The sequence below is a fragment of the Augochlora pura genome, chromosome 9 (assembly GCF_028453695.1).
Source record: "Augochlora pura isolate Apur16 chromosome 9, APUR_v2.2.1, whole genome shotgun sequence".
NCBI classification, from domain to species: Eukaryota; Metazoa; Arthropoda; class Insecta; order Hymenoptera; family Halictidae; genus Augochlora; species Augochlora pura.
The window spans coordinates 6587670-6612689 of NC_135780.1; the positions used below are offsets into that span (position 1 = coordinate 6587670).

The window sequence follows — 25020 nt, forward strand, 5'->3', positions numbered from 1 at the left end:
CTACGTTCGTAAACACGTTTGATAATTTATCGTCGGCGGATACAATGTTTAACATTTTATACTAATTGCGCACTTGTTGCCACATTTTATACTAATTGCGTACTCGACGTTTTATGCTAATTGCAATACATTTCGTGATAACTGAATCAACGTTCGATATTACGAAGCAAGAAATTAGTAAATAATTCAGACAACATATTTATTTTATTCATTTATTCATCGAATAGATGCACGAAGTCTCAGATATTTGAAATAATTATTACGAGATTTTTAAATACACCAGCGACTTTCAAACTGAACTATTACGTGTTAAATACTTTTTTCCTAATTACTATAGATTTACAGTGCATTAGTATAGAAAAATGATTTACGGATAGCTAGGTGAATGCAACTTTTCTATCAGTCAGAAGCTAGAGTATCTACTGATAAAATATTAATAAATATATAAAATATCTATCAATAAAATATTTTCAATCTGACGCTTATTCTGTTAAATACTGATCGGTGTTTTGCAGATCCACTGAACAATGATTTGTTGAACGTAGAACGCTTTCCTACGAGATCGTGGGCCGGTAATCGGATCGGAATTATCGGCGCGATACGAACCCCACGCCGAAATTAATTACGGTTAAAACGGGGGCCGCGTGTCGCGCTTCGCTTTCGTCATATTTTGATTGAAGATTCTCCCGATCGAGGTCCCGGACCCGACACTTCAACCTCTCCGCCTAACTGACGTTGACAAATTAAATAAATCGACGAGTAGAAAGTGTCAATCGCACGTCTTTGTTCCACCTGTGTTCCACTGTCGTCTGATTGCCCACCATTCACTCTGCCACCGGGGGGTGGGTCTCTCCCCCCTCCCTTTCCACCCCCTCTCCATTGACGTACGCATTTCACCCGGATAACTTTTGCCTGGATGTTCGCTGCAATTTTTTGTTCTCTCTCTCTCTCTCTCTCTCTCTCGAATCGACGGATCTCGCGAACAGGATAATAGCAGATAATAGTAAAACGAAACAGAATCCACACCGTCGAAAATTCAGTTTTGATTTGGTAATCGAGCCGAGGAGCCGTGTCGATAATTTTCCGGCAGCAACTCGACCATTCACCATTGTGAACGAGGAACGCGTATTAGTTATCAATAATCCGCTTCCGGTTGCGAGCACAATGGACACGGTCCGCGCGTTAGCTGATTGTCTTATTAGCGTTTTATTGTCTCAGGGACTCGGATGACTGTAATCGGGTCCGAATATTACGGACAATGCCGTGGATCGTTTCTATCGTTTTATAGGGAAAAGTTGAAGGTAACCCGATTGGGCCCAGTCGATGGTTTACTTTGCCAGACCGACGTTTAAGGATCGTTTCCATTTTTGTGAAAATTCGTCGAAGACAATGGCTCAGTAATATCGATAATAGCCTTCGCGATTCGATCGTTCAATTAACCGTTCGCGCTTCGTGGCATTTGAACCGTGAACGCGGTTTCGATGAAATCCTCGAAGTTATTTTAACCGTAATTTAAAAATTTTTTCTTTTGCAATTCTAAATTTTCATATCAATATTTAATTAATTTCGTATCGATAGAATTTTACTTAAGTGGCGCGTTCAGTTTTAGCGGCGCCTTAGACTCGACCGCAAAGGGTTAAGACGAACACATTACTAGAGGTGGTCCTTGCCTGGTCCCTTGTTTCACCCTGTGCGTACGCGGCCGTCGATAGCCGGACATTATTCCTCGAGAATGGGTCCGGTGCTCGTGCCGCTTCATAAATCGCTCGATTTATCGTTGCTGACTCGCCGGGATCCATTCCGCGGTGGCGCAACGCTCTGCCCCACGGGGGCTATCCCCATTGGGTTTCGGTGACCTATTGGGATGCCTCGACAATTTTCCCCAATTTTTTCTCCTGCTCTCTTTTTATCCCCACTTCTCGCGTTCTTTTTTTAGACAATAATTATTTCGCGGACGTCTCTCCCTCGGGGTAATGTATGCAAATTACGAAAAAGAAAATATCCCGCGGGCGTTTTACTTAACGATCCCAAATTACTCGTAAATGGTGCATCGTGTACACCCTGTGACGAAAAAGTAGCAACCCGAATGCGGGCGATCGAAAATTTTACTGTTCACTACCGTTGCACCTGGGTATGTTCGATCGATTTTATTTAAAAATTTCAACCGTGTGGCAATCTTTTTTATTGTATCGTTTTCTTGATTTTATGATATTTTTATTCTATTTTATCATGAACGATTGAAGTGGATATTTAAACGATTGATCTATTTTTAAGGTACGCGACGATTTTATCATGCACTTCGAAAACGATTCGGATAGCTTTGTAATATCTTTCGGACGAGTCTTTGAGTATTTTTGCTGACCGGGAACGTTTCGAGTCCGTGGTACTCGGAAAACGCTTCCCTTGCTCGTTCACGTCTTTTGCCAACTGTGTCCAATAATTTACAATTATATCGACATCGGGCCCAGACGACTGCTCCAAAATTATTTATTAGATTTTCAGTCCGAATTTCGAAGTGTAGCCTCGAATTTTACTAACGCTGACGTATTAATCATTTCGAGGATATTCACTTTTACTTTTTATTTTAATACTTTTCAAAATTTAAAACAGTTTATTTTTTTATGGATCTACCCAAATTTCGGATTTTTTATATTTTTATCGACGCACGTCTATTAATTCTTTCTAAAACATATAACATCACGATTTTTTTGTTCTGACAGCGTATCTATTAATTGATTTGTCATCCGCCAATGCTCAAGCGCATCGTTTAAACATGCGAGGCGTGTTTGGAATTTAACATCGGGTATAATAAATCACAAACGATCTTTCCGATCCAGTTAACCGATACTTCCGTTTCAAATCGAAATCCGGGTCGATCCAACAATATATATCGTTTCAATCTGTAAGAGCATTTTTGTTGTTGTTGCACGAAGCTTCAATAAAAATTTGACATTCCATTCCTGTGTATGGAAATTTTTAATAACATTGATATCGGACGCGCGCAATATAAGAACGAAAGGAGATAATATTGTAGATAAAATGCACGAACGCCTCCTGGAATTTTTGCGCAACTCCTGCAACATTACAATACGCGGCGGCTGCCATGTTGGATGAAGGATAAATTCGCTTCATCGGGGCCAAATGAATTTTCCCCTCGATATTATGTGCCCGATAAAAAAAACTCTCTCGTGTGGACAACAGTTATTGCGTATTAATGAAAAATAACGGCACGATTGTTCGCTATTCATTTAGAAACAATTTGAAAACGATCCGGCGCGCATATACCATTTTAATTCTATCGAGAGTGGAATTAATTATTTACGTTATTTATGTCTTGATTATTTCGTTATTACGAAATCTAAAAATGTCTGAAAATATTTTATGAACGATACATTTATTATAATTTTAGCAATTGGGAAACGATGGAAGAAACGATGGCTGAAAAAGACATTAGCTTGAAATCTTTGATATGAAATCATTAATAATATTACTAATATAGAATTAATAATATAGAAATAATAATACATAATTAATACTATATTCCTTATTATAAGAAATGACAATAGACTGAAAACTATGTCTACAAAATCTTGTTAGCAACGATACGAGAAAAAAGGTTATAAGATATACTCACGTTGAAGTCCGCCGAGCACTTTACCAAATCCGCCGGATGTCCGTAATGGAGCTTCAATGTTTGCAGTAGACCCTTTAAATAAACAATCAGAAAATAGTATAGGATTGCACGGCACACAAGAGTCATATTTTTCCTTAGCGAGTCCCGTTTCTCCTTCGCCGTTTTCTTCTTCGGTTCCCGTAGAAACGCGATGGTCACAGACTTCGCAGTGTCACTTGCCGAAGCATCATCACTCAAATCATTCTTGAAACACGTGAAACGAAACGTGAACTATTCCGTACTCCCCCAATCGAAAATGTTCCAGTTATTCGCTCTGTTCGGTTGAAACCATTATTAATAGATTTATCAAAACCATTCGAAAAAGATATACACAATTGACTGCAAAGTTCCGCAGTTTGATTATGAAATTGTTCAAAGACGCATACTGTTCAAGTTGAACAGAAAAATAAATCAACACCACGTCGAGCTTTATTCAATTGCCTCTAATATTTGAAAATATTTTTAATATTCAATTCGATCCACGTAATACAGTTTTATGATTCTTGCAAAATATTAATTAATTTTTATGCTACGATAATTACGAGGATACCAAATTTTTCCTGTTAGATGCTTTCTAATTAGTATCCGATAATTATGTAGGAGGTTTTGTAAGATGTATCGACGGAGAATATATTTTCAAGATTAATATCAGACGTAGAATAAATATACTATCTAACTAAATCTGATTCCATTAAATTGAATTTTGTAATAATTCATTCGAAGAAGTCATCCTAACAATTACGCAATAAAATCCGTCGTGTCTTCAAGATCCCTTTCCATCGGATCGATACCGCGCACGGATTTATCGTAAATCCCGCGGAACTTAGAAAAACGTATCGGAGAGGCGGGCGCTATAAACAAAAATCGGTCAGAAGTAACCGTGCACGTGCGGCAATCAATAATAGAGCGTATCCGCGGGTACATGTGCGCAAGGAAGCGTCGGAACATCTATTGTGAAGAAATATGTATAGCGCTTCCGCTTCGTCAAAAAAAAAAAAAAAAGGAAAAAGTGTTCATTCAGTTTGCAGATTCATGTTTATTACGTTCCTTTTCCTCGGCACGTGTACGACACACGCTCGGAATATTCAGTCGGCAGCGAATATCGAGGCGGAGGAACAAACACGCGATTGGCGTCGATGCTTAGAAAAAAGCTCGCGATAATTTATTGCAGCGTTTTTCTGCTTTAGACAATTTTTTGGAAGAAGACCATCCAGCTGCTTTCGATTCCAGTTCTACTATTATTTTTTTATAGTTTTTTTTCCATTCCATGGAAACGTAATTGTGCGTCGACACCGGCCAATGGAAAGCTCTCGATTGATTTCGGAACAATAGATACAATGATTGCGAGACCTCGAATGGTTTTATCCTTGATGTTTGCTGTTGTATGTCCCCGCCTACCTTCTCCCCCACCCCCGGGGCAAGAACTAATCGAGAGAAAACACACAATATTCAGACGATAACGAATCCCGGGCCGGCTGATTCGAGAGTTCACGGCGAAATAAATTCCAGCCGGGGCATGTTCGCGATTTATTTCGCAACAAATCTGGATTATGCGTTTCCAGCGCGTGCGCTCTCTCGCTAGCTGGACGTTTACATCAGAGAATGTAAGCTTCTCTCCGCGTATCCCGGCAAATATTTTTTTCGCCGATAAACCCTGTTCCCTCCCTCCCCCCTCCCCCCACGCCGCACAAAATAAATCGCGAACAAGCGCAAATTAACACTGATTTTCTGATGCGCGCTCGAGGATCGTGCTCGTTGTTAAAAAACAAGCTGCGAACTCTCTCGCGTTCTCTTTTTTACTCTCTTTATTTCTCTGTCTCGCCACGAAACGTTGCACAGTAGGTGCCCGAATTATATATTAATATATATATGTATTAAGAAAAATGGTAATTTAGTCGTGAATGATTTAATTCGGGTAAAATCCAGCCTAAGAGGTTAAGATTCATCGACCGGCAGAACAGTGTCCCCGGGCATCGTTCGCCGTGGAATCGGCTGCCACGGTGGCCGGGGGACCGCGAAGGAAAATCGTTGATTTATATACGCGGGGCACAAACGAATCGGGCCGATCTGTTTCGGAAAAAAGACGCCGAACAACCCGCGGAGACGTAACGGCGCATCGATCATACGGAAAATGTTTGCGGGATCGATCGATCTTTCTAAATGGCTCGCGGTAACGCGCCCCGCGCCGCATTTTCACGGTTCACCAATGGAACAGTTTTTTCTTCGTACGGACGTCGCCGTCGTCGTCGCGCCATTGGCAAAAACCACCCCTTCCGTGTCGCAAAACCCTGTGTCCTGTGCCGCGAGAATTTTTTTCATCCAGAAAATAGTCGGCCGCTCGTGGATAACCCGACAGCGAAAACGTCGTTTTTATCTTCCGGGCCAGTAAGGGGAGAAAAAAGTCCGATCGCGGTTTTCCCGCCGATTAAACGCCGCAAGGATACTCGCTCGCCGCTCGCCGCTCGCTCGCTCGCTGGCCGAGCTTGTATACCTCCGCGTTGACCACGGCTTAAATTGCGATCGCGCGTGTTTCCACCGAAAATTTAATGCCGGTCTTAAGAGATTAGTCGACTCGGTAATTTTTAAAGCACGCGCCCGCTCGCCGCCGACGACGACGACTGTTCACCCGTTCGAACCGGAATTAATCCCGGTCGAAATGAATTTCTTCCCGTTTGACCCGCTAATAGAATTTTATTGCAGTGCACAGAATTTTGTCGGATACCCGCAATTTGTCCGGGATACCGCCGGCGTATGAGAAAACCAATCAAAATGGCAAAATAACGAAAACGTAGGGACAATTCGAAAATACTCGCGTGCCACGGTTTATTAAACTTATTCGGAATAGAAATGAATTTATATGCGATTCCCGCATCTTGCAATTGATTAAGACTGTTTTTATTTTGCAGAGAAATTCACGGTATAATTAAAACAATTTTTTATTTATATTCATATTATGACCATTGTAAAATATGGCAACAGTCCAGATAAAAGTCTTGTCATTTTTATAGAGCAACGAGGCGTTAAAAGTTGCTCAACTTGCCTACAATCTTGCTAGTATAGAGCACGAGTTCATTATGATAGAATTGTTTCAAGGTTCGTGGACCACAGACGTTCGAGTTAATTGCCACTTTTACAGACCACTTCGTAAAGCCCAGAATTAGAGGCAGATTTACTACGCCACTTAACCTCCTTCAAAATAAAATATAAATTTTATTAACCTTTATAGCGGCTTTCGTTTCATTGTTGTATTCGGCAAATACTTGGTGATACCGAGATCGTAAAACGTAATAAGTTTAGCTATTAAGTAACCAACCAAAGAGATTTCGCTAAGTACACAGTTCATTTGTACCATCTTAATTGTTTAACGTTATAGTTGTTTAATATTTTAGCTACCTAACATATTTAACAACGATTTATTTACCCAATATTTTAATAAATTTATTTATTATCATAACGAGTTTAGATTATTTTGTACACTTATTTTTCTAACATAATTCTCTATAAAAATTTCTCTATAAAATCTATTAGCGAAAAGAAGAAAGCAACAGACGCGGGTACCAATATCATAGTAATTATAGTTAGGCGATCGATCCGCTCCTAACATATCATAGAGCAATCACAATTTCGGTTCCTCCTTGTCCGCGAACCGATCAATCGATATATACGTGTTCGAGCTGCTTGCCGATCGAGCTAAATTATTACGAGCCGCCTAGCTCCGTAGCCGCAACTAAACGATGTTTGCATAATTTTAGCGAATGACCGATGCATTTTCCCCCGTAGCATAGTTCCCCCTTCACGCGACACGATATTAAGCAAGACCGAATCTGTTCCGGTAATATCAATGCTAATTTCCGATTAACGATACGAATTGGAATGTCGGACACGATTTAATCAGCTTTAATTTCAGCAGAGAAAAATTCAAATCGATCGTTATAAATTTTAAGAATTTCAGAAAATTTCAAGAATTTCAGAAAATTCGAAGACGACTTTTACAAAAAGTTCGAATTATTGCAAAGCTACAGATTTAAAGTTAAATTTAGAATTTGATTTAGAAAAAGTTCATATTAGAATTGTCTTAAAGAATATAAATTTTGATTAAATGTTAGCAATGAATTTGCTCCGAGATAAAGCGGTCTGATATTTTATTTTTCAAGTGATCTTGTTCGGAATATTGTATCATCAATTACTAGACTGTAAAAATATAAACGTATAGTTTATATTTTTAGCCCTATTATTTTTATAGCCCTTCGTTGCCATACACTTCGAATTCCGACGAACTATTTCGAAGAAGGCAGCACACTTCTGCGTCCAGACAGTAATTCCTTAATTAACATCCCCGGCGCAGCCGCAATTAAGTACACACGCGTCGGGAATCAATTTTCGCGGCCACTGTCACTTCGCTGGAACGCCGATTACGGCCAATTTCCGCGCGGCCGTCCTTCGTAGGCGACCGCCGCTCCAAAACTTTCCAGTTTGGGTTCCACTGGTTCTTGGCGTCATCGGAGAGTCCGTCGACTATCGGTTTAATCGGACGGAAAATGAGGGTTTCCGGCCGCTACTCGGCCGAGATCTATTCGTTCGAGATGAGCGCGGATGACTGTCCCGCAACGCCAGACCCCCACGAAACCAAAGAGAACCATAGGATAAAAGGGAAGGGAGAGAAGAGTGGTTCTTGAGTCTACACCTGGCTGTGTATCGTGCACGATGTTCTTTTTCTGGACGGCGCACGCCGCCGATTCACGCGACGTTATTAAAGGGTTCGACGACTTTTGAAAGTTTGAGAAAATAAAATTCATTTTTAACTAAAATAGTAGTACGAAGCCTTGAAAATAAATCGCAATTGATACCATTAATAATTAATTAGAAATCCATTAATACGAATGATTTTTAGAAATAAGAAGCCTTTAGTCGAAAATATGTTTTTAAAAATGGTTCGCTAAATATGTTAAAATCTAATCGACCGATTACTTTGAAATTTTGCAGTTACTCTTAAAAATTCTAAAATAAAAGAAAATATAAAAATATAAAAATATAAAAATGTCCTATCACTTTGGGTGGGAGTGTACATAAAAATCGAAAGTTTGAATGACTCGCTTTTATAAATTTTGCCAGATATTTTTAATGAAATTAATTGAGCGACTAGGACAGGATTTGTTAATTAAAAGGTTATATCTTTCCGGGAAGCCGTCGCTTTGGCTTAGCATAAGCCAATTTCATCCGTTCACGAATTTCACAAAATTTATGAAACAAGAAAAAAGAATGTCAGCGCCGACGCTATAAATTTTCCATCAAATAACAGTGCTTTTTATTCTATTTTCCAGCTCCTATCAAAATAGGAGCAGGCCGTTCCCCGCACGTATCCAACGGCACTAAATCATGCGTCTGCCCGGCCACGTATCAATTAAAGATCAACGATACAGCCACTATACTTTACTCCACCAGGTACAGTTTCGTAAATATAAAAATCGAGCTTTTCGGGTTTCTTTCTCTCCGTGCAATTTTTTTGTCTCGACGAAGCAACTTCGACGCTTAGCCGATGCGTGCCGGAAAGAAAATATGCAAACTTATTATTGATTTTGAATATCGTTTAACTTCTTGTTTCGCCCGGCCCCTCACGTTTGATTTCATTTGCATCGAAATAGGAAGCGACAGCAGGCGCGCGTTCCCCGAAACTTTCGAAAAATTTCGCTCGTGTTCTTCGATGAGGGATAATTAAATTACATATTCTCCGTCCAACCCTTTCCCTTCCTACCTTCCTTCGTTTTACGCGATCTCCTCTTTTTCTTCAGCAATCGATGTTTTGTTGAAATGTGGTACGAGTCGCATGTACGGTAAAAAAGCATATAATTTGTTTAAAAGAACATTATCGTAATAATTCTTTAAAATTATTTTGACGAGGATTTTACTGTAGAAAATTTTTCATTTTTAATAATGAGAGAATGAATTCGTTTTTTACTATTTAGGAAGGAAGCTAGATTAAATGTTTGCATTAAATCGTCTTCAATTTCGGAGTTTCTGAAACGTTTGATAAATTCAACGATAACTTAATGCTCGATGAATATGCAAAAGGTGTCTCGGTAATTTTAGCTAAACGTTCATTTTTTTAATGTAAATCCCGATGGATATGTACAAAGGCGGACAAAATTTTGCGTAACCATTGTCAATGTTTGAAATTTTTACTTCTACGGAGAGAAATTATTATTTTAAAAGTCATTAAGCGTTCTATTTTATTCAAAACCCAAAGAATTGAAAGACTGGAATTTTCATGACTTTTAAAGAAGATAAACTCCAATGGGACAGGATATCGGAATTGATTAATTCTCCATTACAACAACAGCGAACCGATAATCCCCGAAATAATTCTTTTATGTTCGAGGTTGCCTTTGACGATGGGCGGATTGGAAAGAACTAAAGATACAATAATTGATAGGCGAGACGTAATCCTCTTTTATCTCCGCATTGTGTTCATATTTTTTAGCACACTGTTACGTCATGTTCATTCACCGTGTAAAAGGTAACGCACATTAACAGGGACGAAAGCGACCATCAAATGATACCATGGAAAATGTTCATAAAAGTCGAGATACTTCAAGCGTGCGTAGTTAAACAATAAAACCATTTATATCGCGTGAATTTTTAAATTTCCTAATAAAAAAGGTTTTATATGTTAACGAAATATCATTTACATCGCTAAAACGCTAGGTTATTATTGAAATCGATAAAATACAAATTTTAATCAGAAACATCGTAACAATAACTGCTGAACAAACAGTAACTTTATCCGTCGAATGCAACTGTATACCGCGCCCATGGAATAATACGAAAATATTTAAAATTTGTATCATTAACAGAATTTCCATTTATTCTGTATCAATTTTATTATTATGAAAAAAATTATTATTAAGTTTGTATCAACTAAAATGAAACGTTGATAATATTGTACTTTTTTTCTTAATGAGTTTCTCTGAATGTTATCACTGTTTTATTATTTATAATAATTTGATATCAATTATAAATATAATATTATAAATGAGTTATAAATGCGAGAAATAAATACATAGAATGCAAGTCCATGCGCTAGCTATACGATAGCCGTAAGCGTACGACGATTCTACTTCCGCTTACAAAATTTGGACTTCGTAATACTTAACGTAAAGCGCCCAGAGAAACCTCTATTACTTCGTTCACCGTTCAGCGGAGAATTTAATAAAGTCGTGTCCCAGATATTTTTAGCCGTTTATCAGACCCGCGAGGCACGCTTTTTTAATCCTTACGTCTCCCGCCGCATATTTTACACGCATCTAATTACGAATGCGAAATGCACTGCATACACGGCGGTCGAACGATATTATACATTTTTTCAAAGTGGTAAGCTGTTTTCATCATCGCGGACAAAAGTCTCAAAGGCTCGAAACCTGGGCTTTCAAAACTTGGGGTTCCAAAACTCGGGTTTTCAAAAATAGGTTTCCAAAACTTGGGTTCCAAAACTTGGGTTTTCAAAAATAGGTTTCCAAAACTTGGGTTTCCATAAATTGGGTTTCCATAAATTAGGTTTCCAAAACTTGGGTTTCCATAAATTGGGTTTCCAAAAATAGGTTTCCAAAACTTGGGTTTCCATAAATTGGGTTTCCAAAAATAGGTTTCCAAAAATAGGTTTCCAAAACTTGGGTTTCCAAAACTTGGGTTTCCAAAACTTGGGTTTCCAAAACTTGGGTTTCCAAAACTTATTAAACTAAACCGCCAATTCTCCTAAGCACCGTCCCCAATTACAGAAAACGTAGACGCGAGCTAATAACATTTCTCGGGGCTAAGTGACGATTATTTAAAAGAGACGCAAGACGTCCGGCAAATTTTAATCCCGCCGTCTTCTTCGTCGGCCTAAAGGACCCAGAGAGACGGACCAACCGAATATCCTTAATTTTCCGGATTTATTAGAGCGCGATAAGAAATCGAGTTAACGCTTTCTAAGCCGTTCACGGGAGTCCGACGCGATTAAATATTTGGCTGAATTTTCGACGTCTGCTTTAAATCCTGTTCATCGTGCTTTTATGTACATATATATATATGTATATATAGATTCTGCAGCTGCCCACTTCAAACTGGAGCAGACGCGCGCGCCACGCGATCGAAAATACAATCGATGCTTCTGATCAAATTTAATCTACGACCTAATGGAAACGTTAGACTTTTTCCTGCTCGCACGATTTTCCAAGCCAATGGTTTAGAAGTGTCTCTGGAAAATTTGAAATTCGTCATATTTCTCCGAGTTATTCTCTAGCGATGACTTCAACGTGTCAGATAATTTCTCTCGAAATATTATCATAAATTGATTTCATTTAAAAGTATTATACGAATTAACTTGTCAAAGGTATAGTAGAATTTTATTACCACTTAATATGTTAAATGACGAATATTAATTCGAAACACTGCTAAAATATTAAATTTAACTTTTAAATTTAATTTAATATTACTAGCTTTAATTTAACTAGTATTTAACAACCATTTAACAAGTTAGCTGTTTTTTCACGACAATTTAATGTAAAATTTACTATAGGAATAATTTTAACACTTTTCAGCTCGATAAATCAAAAGCTTAATGCCAAACGCATGCTCCAAAAAAAAAGGTTAATAAAATCGCAAAGTTCAGGATAAATAAGGTTCGGCGTCGCTTTGATTCCCGAGTGGCTCATTTGATGCCGAATAAAATATCTTCTGCCGGAAAACGACGTAGAAATATTATTACTGTTTGCAGAAGCGGGGAACGCTTTTCTCGCGATTCAGAAACTTTGCGAATGCTTGAAATGCATAAACAGTCGAACGTCTGCTACTTATTAACAACTGTGTGCACGGAAAACTCGAGTTTATATTACCAACACAAGTAACTGCATCGAACAGAGAGTAGTACAGACGTGGTCCGCAACGTTTCAACAAATTGTTGCAAATTTCTGTGAAAGTTAGAGGAGAAGTTGTCTTTCTCGTCAAATTCCCTTTCGAATTGTTTGCATTTATCGTCATCGACGTACGCGGAGCGATAATTAATTATAACACAATTCAACAGCAGTTTAACATTGCGAATGGCATATATCCACTTGTCCATCTTCCTGCAATACGTTCAGGTTATTTTTCTTAATATTTCAACAAATTGTCAGTTCTCCGCGTTCAAGTTCCCATGGAAGTTTCCCCAAGGTAAAGAGAGCTACCTATGTCAAATAATCTCCGACGTGAAATCTTCCTTTTTTCTTAGCAAAACACGGGCTTGGACTTCTGTACTTTCAACATGTCCTCTCCACGGGGAGTTAACTTTTTATTCGAAACCACACGTGACCCATACGTTCCAACCCCCCATGAATCGATAATAAGATTCAAACGCAATAAAGTCGATATAGTTTGAATCTATGAATAATATTTCCTACAGCAAACGGAGGTCTTCGAGACGAAACTGTTCTCCTCGGTTGCATTATAGAAAAATTCCTCGGCCGATGCGAAAATTAATTCGTGCCGGCTTCGATCTCAAAAATTCTGGAATTGAGTCTATTGAAAACTCGGTATTCAATTTATTATTAAATCTAAAATTAAATTTAGATTTAATCTGAAATTAGATTTAATTAGATTTAATCTGAAATTAGATTAAATCTTAGATTAAATCTAAAATTAAATTTAGATTTAATAATATCGAAATCTGATATATAAAAAAATTGTTAAGAGCTATTATCTGTCACATAAGTCATAAAATTCAATTTTTTGGATTTCCAGTTGAAGTGGCACCGACCGCAAAGGGTTAAAACACGGCAACGTTACGACGGATTCGTTGCTCGCAATTCCGAGGTCCACTTTCGTACGGTAATTTCGTTTGATCGGCGGATTAAAATAGCTACTTTACTTATTCCATTTGTCATAAGTGGATTAAGGCTATTTTCGCCAATAATCACTTTTGCGGTGAAATTAACGGTAATGGGAATCGCGCGGAAATTATCGAGGATCTTAATGGGTCCGGCATTGCGTGAAATCACCGATCAGGCTTATCAAAAATTTAAACGCCGATTTTCACGCACACGCCCATGTACCCATAATAACGGACACTCGTAATACGCTTAATTAAATACAATAATATATCACGATACATATCAGATATTAAATGTTAACAATTTCTCTCACCGCCATTATTCTTTCTTATTTCTCTTATTTTTCTTACAGACTTCCATTACGGCCGCGCGCAGATTGTTGCAAAACACACACACAGCCACCATGTTGGACAAGTGTACACGGCTCGCAAATAATTTATAAGAACATTAAGCATGCGCGTTGGTGTCACAGGCGGGGGGGAAGTTACACAGCCGGCGACCGACGCGCAATAGCATTCATCATTCGTCACCGTGCCAACAAAAGTCGAACGGGTATCTGTTGCGAGGACCGGGGAGAGGAGCACCGCGCGCAATTTCCCGAAGTTTGAATTTCGCCGGAGGGAGGGGGGGGGGGCGTAAATCACACGTTTACGGTTGATCGCGACTATGTAACGAGACCTTGACTTGCATGAAATTAATTAAACTACGCGCGGGAACCGGTAAGTTTGATCACCGCCTCCGTTGTGTCGAGGGTCGAAACTTTCTTCGCCGTGAACTTTATTTGAAAGTTCCGTGCCACCGGCGGGAGGACTTATGATACCGCGATATCGTTTCTTTTCTGGAACGGGCAGCGATTTGTCCAGATTTTAAAAGCCGCCTGGGTTTCGTTCGAACGGCGTTAAATTCTTTAAATTAAAGGTTTTAGAGTTTAGATGAAGAAAATTTCAGAATTTAAATTAAGAAGAAGAAATAAATTAGAAAGGGAATTTAAATTAAAGGTTTTAGATTGTTACTTAATATTAGGGTGTCATGGTTAAACGACAAATATCGTCTATCGAGTTCTCATAAAAAAATAAGGAAGGGACTTAGGGGACACCCTATTATTATTCCGCTAAAAATCATAGCTATTATTTAAAGAAACGTGGCGGCAGATTATCGGTGCATCCACCGCTAATTATTTTAATTAGCTCGTTAATGCAGCAGTCGTTAACGCTGCACGGTAAATCGAGCTAGAAAAAAAGACGAGTTATCGTAACACAGCGCGGATCGAGAAAATGTGACTATGGTTCTCGCGAGCGCGCGCGCATGTAAACCCAAAGCAAACAAACCGCAGCTTTTAATGGATTATCATTGTTTCGTGCCTGGCGTTCGCGGGCTGCAGATACGAAACGAAACGATACACTCTTCCGTTTCCAGCCTAAACGGATCCCCTACTTTGTGCCACGGGAATCAGTCGAACGTTGTCGCGCGTCCCTCGTTTATTAGCCGTTTATGTTATTACGCGCGCGTGCGAGCCGTTGGATTTCCACGGGCACGATCCGCGCGCGCGCGCGCGCTCGCCGCGCCGGTTCAATTTAATTTGCGAAATTTGTTGTCACGGCCCGCGCTAATTTTCCGTGAAGCATAATCGATGCGCGTGTACTTCAAAGGGGGCTCTTTCTATCATTACGCGTAAGTAGTAGAGAATCTGTTTGCGTGCTCGCGTCGCCGCTGCATTATTTTCAGCGACTGGCACGTGCTGAATAGCAGCGAAGAGCTGCAACTGATCCAATAGTCAATAGATCCCGTATAAATTATTTATTCCTAAGAATACGGGAGAATATTAAAAAATAATTTTATCACAGGTGGAAATGACACGGGCAATATTCTCAATAATTAATGTCTCGTTTTATATATAAATGGCACTCGATTTGTTTAATGGTTTGTGAAAGTAACTTTTACTAGATGTATGTTTACATGTAGCAGTTTGATATTTTTATTGCACTTTCGCAGTTGCATTTTCGAAAAGCTTCGCAGTGATTCGCCATTCGAAACAGATTATTTTCGAAATTTGATAAAATATGTGACAAGGAACTGTGAAATGTGACTTCACAGCTTACTCCATGTAAATAGTTTGAAACACGCGCGATTTATTTCGGGAACGGGTGAAAAATCGAGACTTTCCGAATTCCATTCGAGCAGCACACACGCACACATAGGACACGCGATCGCACATAGGCATACTCTCGCATAGGCATAATGTAGGTCCGGAAACGTGGGAATAAAATCGTCGTTTAAATTCCTATCGGCGATGTCATCGATTAATTCGCTTATAAATCGATGTCCTTGTCGAAAACGAAGAGGAACGGCCGAGATTTAATTGCAAAGTGGAATCGCGTAAATTATCACGATTAAATGAGTGTATCGTGTAATCGCGACGCGACAGCTTAATTTGCTGTGCTTCTTTTTTCCTTTTTCAAAACGTTTTCTCTCCTGTCCACTCGCGTTGATTACGGCCACTCGGACTGATAAATTTCAGCAGCGTTCTCCTCGTTAAGTGAATCTGCTTTTATTTACTGATCTACATCATGAAAATAATCGCTTCGATGATGGGACGAGCGTAAAAGTGAAGATTGTATGAGCTTTCGAAGCGATGATTTCAATGATTGGTATCTTCGTTTTTATAGAAATTGAAAGAATTATATTTACATTTTTCAATATATTTGAACAATTTGAAATCGAATTCTCATCGGAATTGATTTCGCCTAGTTCAAAGTAAATTTGCCAATTCAAAGTAAATTTAATTATTCTTTTATAGTTTTGACACGCGAGGATTTAGAAAATGAAATATCTCGAATCGAATCTCCGCCATTATCCTCCATATTTGACAATAAAAATTCAGCGATCTTGGCGACGAAAAGAGGAACGTTCCGCGGAACGAATAAGAATATCTCTCCGGTGCCGGAATCAAGTTATGCTCGTAATTCGTTCTTTTATTTTTGCAGAACTTAGTTATACACTTCCGATTCATTTTAATATTCGCAATTTTGTGTGCCAGTCGCGGAAGAACGAAATTCGGGGACACGGTAATTCGTCGTTCCGAAAATTCTAAATTGTGATTGACGGACATTGGATCCGATTAGTTTCACGGAAATGAATTTGTTCGAAAAATTCGAGCATCGATTAACATGGAAATGTATTGCTCCAGTCGGCGATGGATTTAAAACAGTGAAAAAATCCACTGATCGAGAGGAATTAACTTTATACAACGTTTGAATTAATGATAATAATAAAATCAACGTTGTCGCATTTTCACAACTCTATAATATTCTATATGCTAATAAAATAATGTCTGACGGATTAGAAAATTGGTAGTATAGCACCGCAACTAGTGATATAGATTCCATAAAAATTAATAATTATAAATGAATAGAATTTAAATGTTCTCACGTTTTTATTAAGATTTATATTATCTGGAAGAATCGTCTTCAAAGATATGTTGCTAAAATTATAAAGATTACGTTAAGCGAACTGAGTTACATTTTGTCAAATACCTTCGCTGTTCAATTATTAAGGCGACATTAATGTCAAGAATGATAAAAAATTCAGAGTCATTGTTTTATTTTGAGAGTCACAAAAATGTGCTACAATAAAAAATGAACCTGACCAGAATTGTTCTTGTTCGTTTCGAATTAGTCTCGAGCGTGTCGATATCCCGCAAACGCACGGAATTCGCAATTCGACGATCAAAGGGTTAGAACGGGTTCCCGCGCGAATGCGTCAAAGGGCAATTAAAAGCACCGCCAGCATACTTTGCGATCGCCTTCATCCGCTTAGAAGTCTTTTAGAGATGGTAATCGCGTGCCAGAAACAAGAGGGCTAAAGAGTCTAACGTGACTCTCGTCTACACCGCTTTTACACCTCTCTTCGGCCTCGCTCCCTCGCTGCTTCGCTCTTTCTCCCTCTCTCCCTCTCCCTCTCTCTCTCTTTCTTTCTATCTTCAAGCATACCCTCTTTCCAGCACTCGACGAGAAACCTGGGCCCCTGTGAATATGGTATGCGTGCTCGAAAAATTGTTGTTCTTCGAGGAGTAGCGCGTCGAAACAAAGCAACAGGCATGGGACGGCTATCTTAACCCCGTTTCGCCATTTTCCCGAGGCCTACAATCCACGACAAAACACGATCATGCTCCACATTTTACGTATATCCAAAGTCGCGTTCCTCCGACGTATACTATATTTAATGAAATGACTTGAATCTTTCGGAGATCGTCGCATAATTCGGTAGAGAAATAATTACTGAAATACTTGTAATTTCGCTGTTGCTTGCAAATTAAGTCAAATGATTTTAATATTAAAAATAAATTCTTCATTTAGTTTACAGTTTCGCCTAGCAGCCCTGAAAAAATTGGCCGCACAAGTTTGCCTGCTTTCGCCGCGGCGGCGCGCGTCCTCTCGTCGACCGCGTTTGACAAGAGCCGCAACGAGGATTATCATTGGACCACACGAAGGCATAATGCGCTCCTGACCAGCTTATTTCGCGTATCTGTAAGGCCTCGGACACCCCCGAGCCGGTCGGCCCCCGGGGGGTGGGATAGTTATCGCGATCCGATCGATACTATACGCTTCGATTGTGCGTACGTATTGGCTGAATCACGATCGGCCGAATGGAACGTGTCGAAGGCAGTGTTGAATGATAGCGACGGCAAGAAGCGCCGCCGGATAATAGAGGGGAGGAGGCGAACGGTTCAGGGACTTCGAATAACCGATTGTTACTTGTGCTGCTGGCAGTTAGCAGATACTTCTCTGATAAAGCCGAATCGCCGGACGCCATTGTGCTTGCCGCACGATTTGTCCCGCGAAATTTTATTTGCTTGCCACAGTTTCGCTCTTGCCCTAGAGAAGCAGTCGTCCTTTTATCCTTTCTTAATTTTTCTCTCGACCTCGTTCGAACACGACAAAAAGATGATCGCGCAACTCTACGTGGTTCAACCGTGATTTAAACATAGTTTCGTGATTGTTACGCATAATGCTCTAAATCACCTGCAACAAAACGAAGTAAATGGCGGAGGTTTGAAATCTCCGCGATTAAGTTCGTCGCGTAGAAGAACAAAGAAATAGGAAGAACAGAATAAGCCCGGCAAAAAACATTTCCGTGGCAGGAGGAAGAATTCGGTTTCGCCGCGAGAAAAACAGATTCCGCTGGTCGGTGATTCGCGCGCGGCGGCCGGGGGTGTGTCATTTCGGTCGATTCTTAGAGCCGCCGCCGCCGCCGCCGCCGCTCGCCGAGATAGAGTCCCGCGAGAATATACCGCAAATGAACTTCTCCTCGCTCGCGCTTTTCCATCGGCGGTAATTAAACGGCGTTTAAAATTAGCGGCGCGAAATCGTCGCCGGCCAATTAGTATGTAATTAGAACGAAAGCGATCATAACGTGATTACAGCGGTGGGCTGGGGTCGGTCGTTGTTTGGCGTTCGGTGTGGCATCCCCCCTCCCCCCCTAGCTAAGAAATATAGAATCCGCGGGAAGAGGGGGGGAGCAGTAAAAGGTTAATGGTCCGTAACGTTTACCAGGTGTTTCGTTCGCTCCACAATATCATCCGTTTTTCCACCGATACTGGACCACTGCCCAGTTGGCCTCGTCGAAAATTCTTTTCCAAATAAACGCTGCACCACCCTCTCACCCTCTCTCACCCCCTCTTCGCTACATCCCGCGCCGCAGCGCCGGCTAAGTAAGCGTCCCGGGCCCCCGCCGTTCGAATTGTTGCAACCGCGTTCAACTATTTTACCTCGCCGCCGCGCCCTGCCTCTCCTGTACTTTGCCCAACGACGAGAGTTATATCGTCGAGCCCTGGCCCACCTCTCCTCTCTCTCTCTCTCTCTCTCTCTCTCTCTCTCTCTCTCTCTCTCGCGCGCGCGAGGCTGAAGTAGGATACTCCGGAACGAAGCGAGGGGAAGAGTAAAAAGGCCGAGCGCTAACATTGTTGTCTACTGATAATTAGGAGAGATCCTGCTTTCGCGAGGATTTACAATTAAGGTCGGAACAATGGGGCCGGTTGAATGAAGCTCTTCATTAACCATGGTTTCCGCCTGATACTTTACCTCTCTGGCCCCCCTCTATATTTCGTTCGGATCTCGCCACCTAATTATTACGATCACGGCTGTCCGTTTTGGATCGTCTCGCGGCGCGTGTTTCTGTCGCGAATACGCTCGACTTTCGACGTAACCTGAGAATGGCAGACAGAAGATAGAGAAGAGTAGACGGTTTTTATCTTGCTCGAGGAAGATATTTTTTTATCCGTCGCTATTTTGTAAATTTCAGCGAACACGCGAAGTTTGTCCCGGCGTTCCAATTCGACTAGATCTTAATTAGCGGTTAAGATCATTAAGCGATTCGATTTGCGGCTTCTGTTCTTCCGACCGAGCGTCGCCTTTGGCAAATCTTTGATCTGTATTTGTCGGGACTCTTCCATTTCGTAGGACACGATCAAAGAACAGTGGGCCGGATCCACCGGGTTATCGATCGCAAAACTATTGTCCATATCTCTGGGTAAAGAGAGACGCATTTGAGGTTCGAACAAGTTCTTAGAACTTCGACTCCACAGATGTAATCAACTCGGCAATGGGAATCCTTATACAGGGTATCCCGCGGAATGTAGACACAGTTGAAGATCTTGTGCAGACGAATCTCCTGCCTTAATTAAAATTTTAGGGGAAACCGTTCGTCGACGTATTTATAAAATAAAATAAAAGAAATCTCTGAGAAATTCAATAGCTTTCTTTTAAGTAATAACCTCGGTAATTATTAAACAATATTTATTAAATCGTCGAAACTGAGATTTGGAGTATTAAAATAATGCGAGATCGATTATTAATATAAAAAAATATTGAGAGAAATTTTAATAGAAATTTTAAATTATTAATATATTTTCGAATATATCCAGTTTAATTGTATCCTGTTCTTACAACTTAATTTACCATTTCACCCAACGATTTTGATGACAGTCGTGAAATCGTGTATACAATGAATTCTATATGTTAAAACGATTGCACAATTCATTCGATAACGAACGCTCTCATAACAGCAGAATGTACAGGATCGTTAAAACCGACGCGATGCTATTATTGTTGATAACGAAACATAATTAGCGGCGGAATTATTCGTTCGCGTTATCAGAAAGTAAATTTTCAATCGAATTCAAACGGTATACGATTAGCAACAATTTTACAACTGTTCTCGCGTAACATTAAAAGCCCCCATTATATATCCTTTTAACGAGGACAATTGGAAATATCTAAGCGGGCCGACAATGAAAACCTCTTAAGCAGGCACCGTGTCACGTACATTTCTGACGTTCGGATTAGAGACAATGGCTTCGCTTTTAACGTGAATTTACAAAGGACGATTTACCATCGTTGCCAGAAGTTCAATTAGAATACTGGAAATCAGATCAACGCGTTGAACGCCGCGTGATTCAAATACGAGCGACGCTAATTTCCGACCGATCTTGAAAATTCATTTTTATTGCAATATGCTTCAACAAATCGAATTTGAATGGAATGTTTCGTAAGCGAAAGATTTTTAATGCCACAGCCTATGACAAATTAATATTTACTTTTATTGTTAATCTAATATTATTATATTAACTTTTTACTTTCGCTTTAATTTATTAAATTCTTCTAACTACGTGAAAATCGTAGCGGCCGATTTTCGGCACTGAACGTGCCAAGGAGAATTAATTTAATTAATTTAATAATTATCCGAGAAACGTTCGTGTTCTCGAAGCTTAAAAAGCATGTTCGAGAAATTGTTAAAATTTCTCATACATTCGATGTGCCCCCGCTTTGCTACGACTGTATAAAACCATGCGGCACGATTTTCGTTCTGCTGTTTTATGGAAGAAAAATGAGAAACGAATTCGATCATGGTAAAACCGGCACGGATGCGTCGCGCGTCGCTATAAAATTGGCGGCGCGCCTCCTTCCGATCAAGGTTCAATAAAACGACCGACAAAAAAATCATCCATCAAGTTTTACGGTGTCCTTCCGAAAAGGAGACCTCGATCTTCGAATTCATTGCAGATTCGGTCGGGAGAGAAAAACTTTTCTTCGGCTGTATCGTAGATATACATTTCGGAAGGAAACCGACGATTTTGTAGAAGTAGATGCTTCGAGCTTCAAAAGCCAAGTTTTTATTGTTCTATGATTCTTTTCGACGAAATTTTATGAATTCAAGTTATTATATTCTATGTTATTCTATAACATTTAATACTTTCACCTTTGCAATAACGATGCTTTATAAAAATTACTTAATATTTAATAATCTCGTAGTAATTACTTAATATTTAATAATTTAGCAATATTTACTTAATACTTAATAATATAATAATAATGACTTAACGTTTAATAATTTAATTACAATTACTTAATATTTAATAATTTGTCACAATCAATCTGTCAAAAAATTATCACACAAATATGTGTTAAGATGCTCCGTGCCACAATAAATTGAATTTTGGAAATCGTAGAAAAATTGCTGTCAGTTCGCGAATTGAATAAACAGTGTAAACATATAAACAACGAGTCCATACCACAGAAGATCAGCTCCATTGCTCTCGTTACCCGGAGCGCTTCTCGACCCCGCAGGAAATCCGCGAACAGTGGCACAGCGCATTCGACCGCGGCAACCTTACAAACACCCGCCGCCGAACAAAGATAAGCAGCGGCCGGATAAGCGAGTGGCCGCGGATCTCTGCTCTGATCAGTTAACAATTTCATTACAGTATCCCGAGGAGAAGAGGAGAAGAGGAGAAGAGGCGGTGGCGAAGGCAGCCTTCAGGGCGAATCCCCGATTCGTATTCACCGTGGTCGCGTAACATCCGAAAACCCGGCGTCGAGGAAACAACGGCCAATATCTCGCGCGTTAGCCGCGGAACCATTGTTTCGCTCGGTTGGAAAGGAAACGCGGAGGAGGGAAAAGAGGATAAAAACCAGGGAGAAGAGGAGAGAGAGAGAGAGAGAGAGAGAGAGAGGGAGGGAGAGAGAGAAGGGTCTGAAAAGGGATCCGGTCGAACGTTATCGTGCAAGGCAACAGTTCTAATTAACGGGGGAGAGCAGTCCGGCGGCACAAAAGTCGAAAGAGGAGAAAATGAAGAAGCGTTCGAACCACGATCCTCGGCGCCGAGTATCGAAGGCGGGCCGGGATAAAGAAAGAGAGCCTTTCGTCCGGGTCTCTGCACCGAAAACGCTCGTGACGCTTTTCATTCTACCTCGGCGTCGTTTTTATCCCGGTACCTTTCATCCCGGCGCGCCGGCCAGGATCAGAGAGGGAGACTCTCGTTCTTATTTCGCCATTTGGTCGGCTACCTTCGAAACGATGGTTACGTCGTCAGTTACGCGGTGATAATGCGACCTGTGCGGCGACGATCGATCGATGGGAAATGTCAGCCGTGCCGCTGCCCGGGTGTAATTCCTCGCGCCGTGTTAATTGATTATTGCGACTCGTAGCGATGGTCTCGATGCGAAACAATTTTTTCAATTCTAAACTATATTGTTATAGAAATGATTTCGAAACGTAATGGAATAATTGTATCGGTGTCTCAGAGTTACCATCCGAGGGCAGAGGGTTAAGGATCCAAGTCGGTCCATCGGTCCAAAGACGTCGCGCAATTAATCCCTCGCGGCCGCGATCACAGCGGAAAGGCGTCCTCGAACCGACGGCTTCGCAAAACAACGACCAGTCATTAATTCATCTCGCCCGCGAATTAAATATACAGTGTCGCCGTCGCGATAAGAACCCGTCGCCGTAACAAACAATTCCCGGCCGCGATTAAAACGAATTCTCGACTCGGCGGAGCAGGATAGATTTCCGATATCGAGACCGAAGTTCGCCGGCTCGCAAGTTTTAATACCGCGAGCAGACACCGCCGCGCGCGTTTCCAGTATTTATTGCTGCTCGCTGGTTCGACAGCAGATACGAGTAACGCAAAACCGCCGGGCAGGAGCGGAGACCTCTCCGCCCCGTTGGCCACCCCATTGGCCACCCATTAGCCACCCGTGTCGCCTCTCTGTTCGCCAGGCTACCTGCGCGAGAGCTCGTGACAAAGTTATCGTCGTCGTTTCGTAAGTGGCGCGAACCGCGCCTTCGCTTCGTTATGAATGGCCGCAATTCTCCGCTCTAGATGTTTCAACGATATCCGCTGATTTATCCGTTTCCTCCCATCCACGTGGTGGTCCTTTTGTCCGCCTTTCGGGCCGCGCCGATTCGGAAAAGATGCGACGCGGACCGGCGACGAAACCGAAGCCTTTCGCTTGGTAATAAATCGAGTGGAACAAGTACCCGATATTTGTAAATGAAGCGTAAATTATCCACTGATTTATTTGTTTCAAATAATATAGGGAATAATAAAGTAAAAATTAAAAATTAAAAATCAGAAGGAAATAAAATTAATATTTGCGTTAAATTTATATTTTTATCCTATCTTAAGATGGTTTTATATACTGAAAGGATATCCGTCTGCGTAACATATTTTACAATAATACGTGTTACGATAGAACGTAGATGTTAAAGTATTTTAGCGTCAATTCCAGATCTCACGGCTCCAGGTCACGCTGCCGGAGAACTTTCCGATTTTTCGTGTCGGTGGGTTAACCGGCAAACGAACGAAAAATTTTGATCCACTTACACCGTGTGGGCACGCGTTCCATCCAGTGGCGCGACAACATCGCGCCGCCACAGGAAGCAAATCTATTTTACAAAACATCGGAACACCCGAGGGGACAGCGGCATCGAGAACATGAACGAGAGAGAGAAAGAAGAAAGAGAGAGCGAGAGAGGAAGAAGGAAAAAAGAAACAGAAAGGAAGACGGAGACAGAAACAGGGAGAGCGAGAGAGAGGCAGAGAGAAAGGTAGAACCCAGAAGGAACGACAGCGGGAAACGGAAGGAAGAAACGCGAGGTGGGGGGCACAGGAGCCAGTAGGAACGGAAAGTACAGAGAGAAAGAAATTCTGAAGATCGCGACACTAAAAAGAGGTTCTTTCCCGAAGGAATACGTGATCTCTGCCGAGGGCTTACCGAGGATACTCGACCGTAGTCGAGCCATAGCCCGAGTTATGCCGCCGGGTATTTAACTTTATGCATTCGAGCTCCGACTCGACGCTACTTGTACAACGGGTGTCTCTTCGACGAGGCACATTGACTTTCGATCGTCTGGAAAACGCGATTCTTCGCCTTGACAACGCCTAACCTTGCAGTTTACACGAGATTTTCGTTTAAAAATAATATTCACTATAATATATATATATAGAGTTGGAAAGTAGACACTTTCAGCTTCAATTTAAGCTACTTGCGGTTCAAATTGCTCCACGGAAAAGTTGTTGGAAACGCGCCTGTAGTCCAAAAATGAGCCCCAGATGGCCAAATACCCCCTCTACATTGATTTGAAAAATCATAAAAAAATCCCCGGTCGATTTACGGGAATGTACCTTCCGGCATTGTAAAGTATACACTTTCAGCTTCAATTTAA

At 40.8% G+C, this 25020-nt stretch overlaps 1 protein-coding gene across 1 annotated transcript in view; it reads right to left on the reverse strand.

Annotated features, from left to right (window-relative positions):
* Positions 1-25020, reverse strand: part of Mp (collagen XV/XVIII-type protein multiplexin) — a 292407-nt gene that overhangs the window by 51915 nt on the left and 215472 nt on the right. The window contains exon 5 of the mRNA XM_078190578.1: positions 3635-3706. Coding sequence (XP_078046704.1) covers positions 3635-3706 — 72 coding nt within the window. The remainder of the gene's footprint in view (positions 1-3634; positions 3707-25020) is intronic.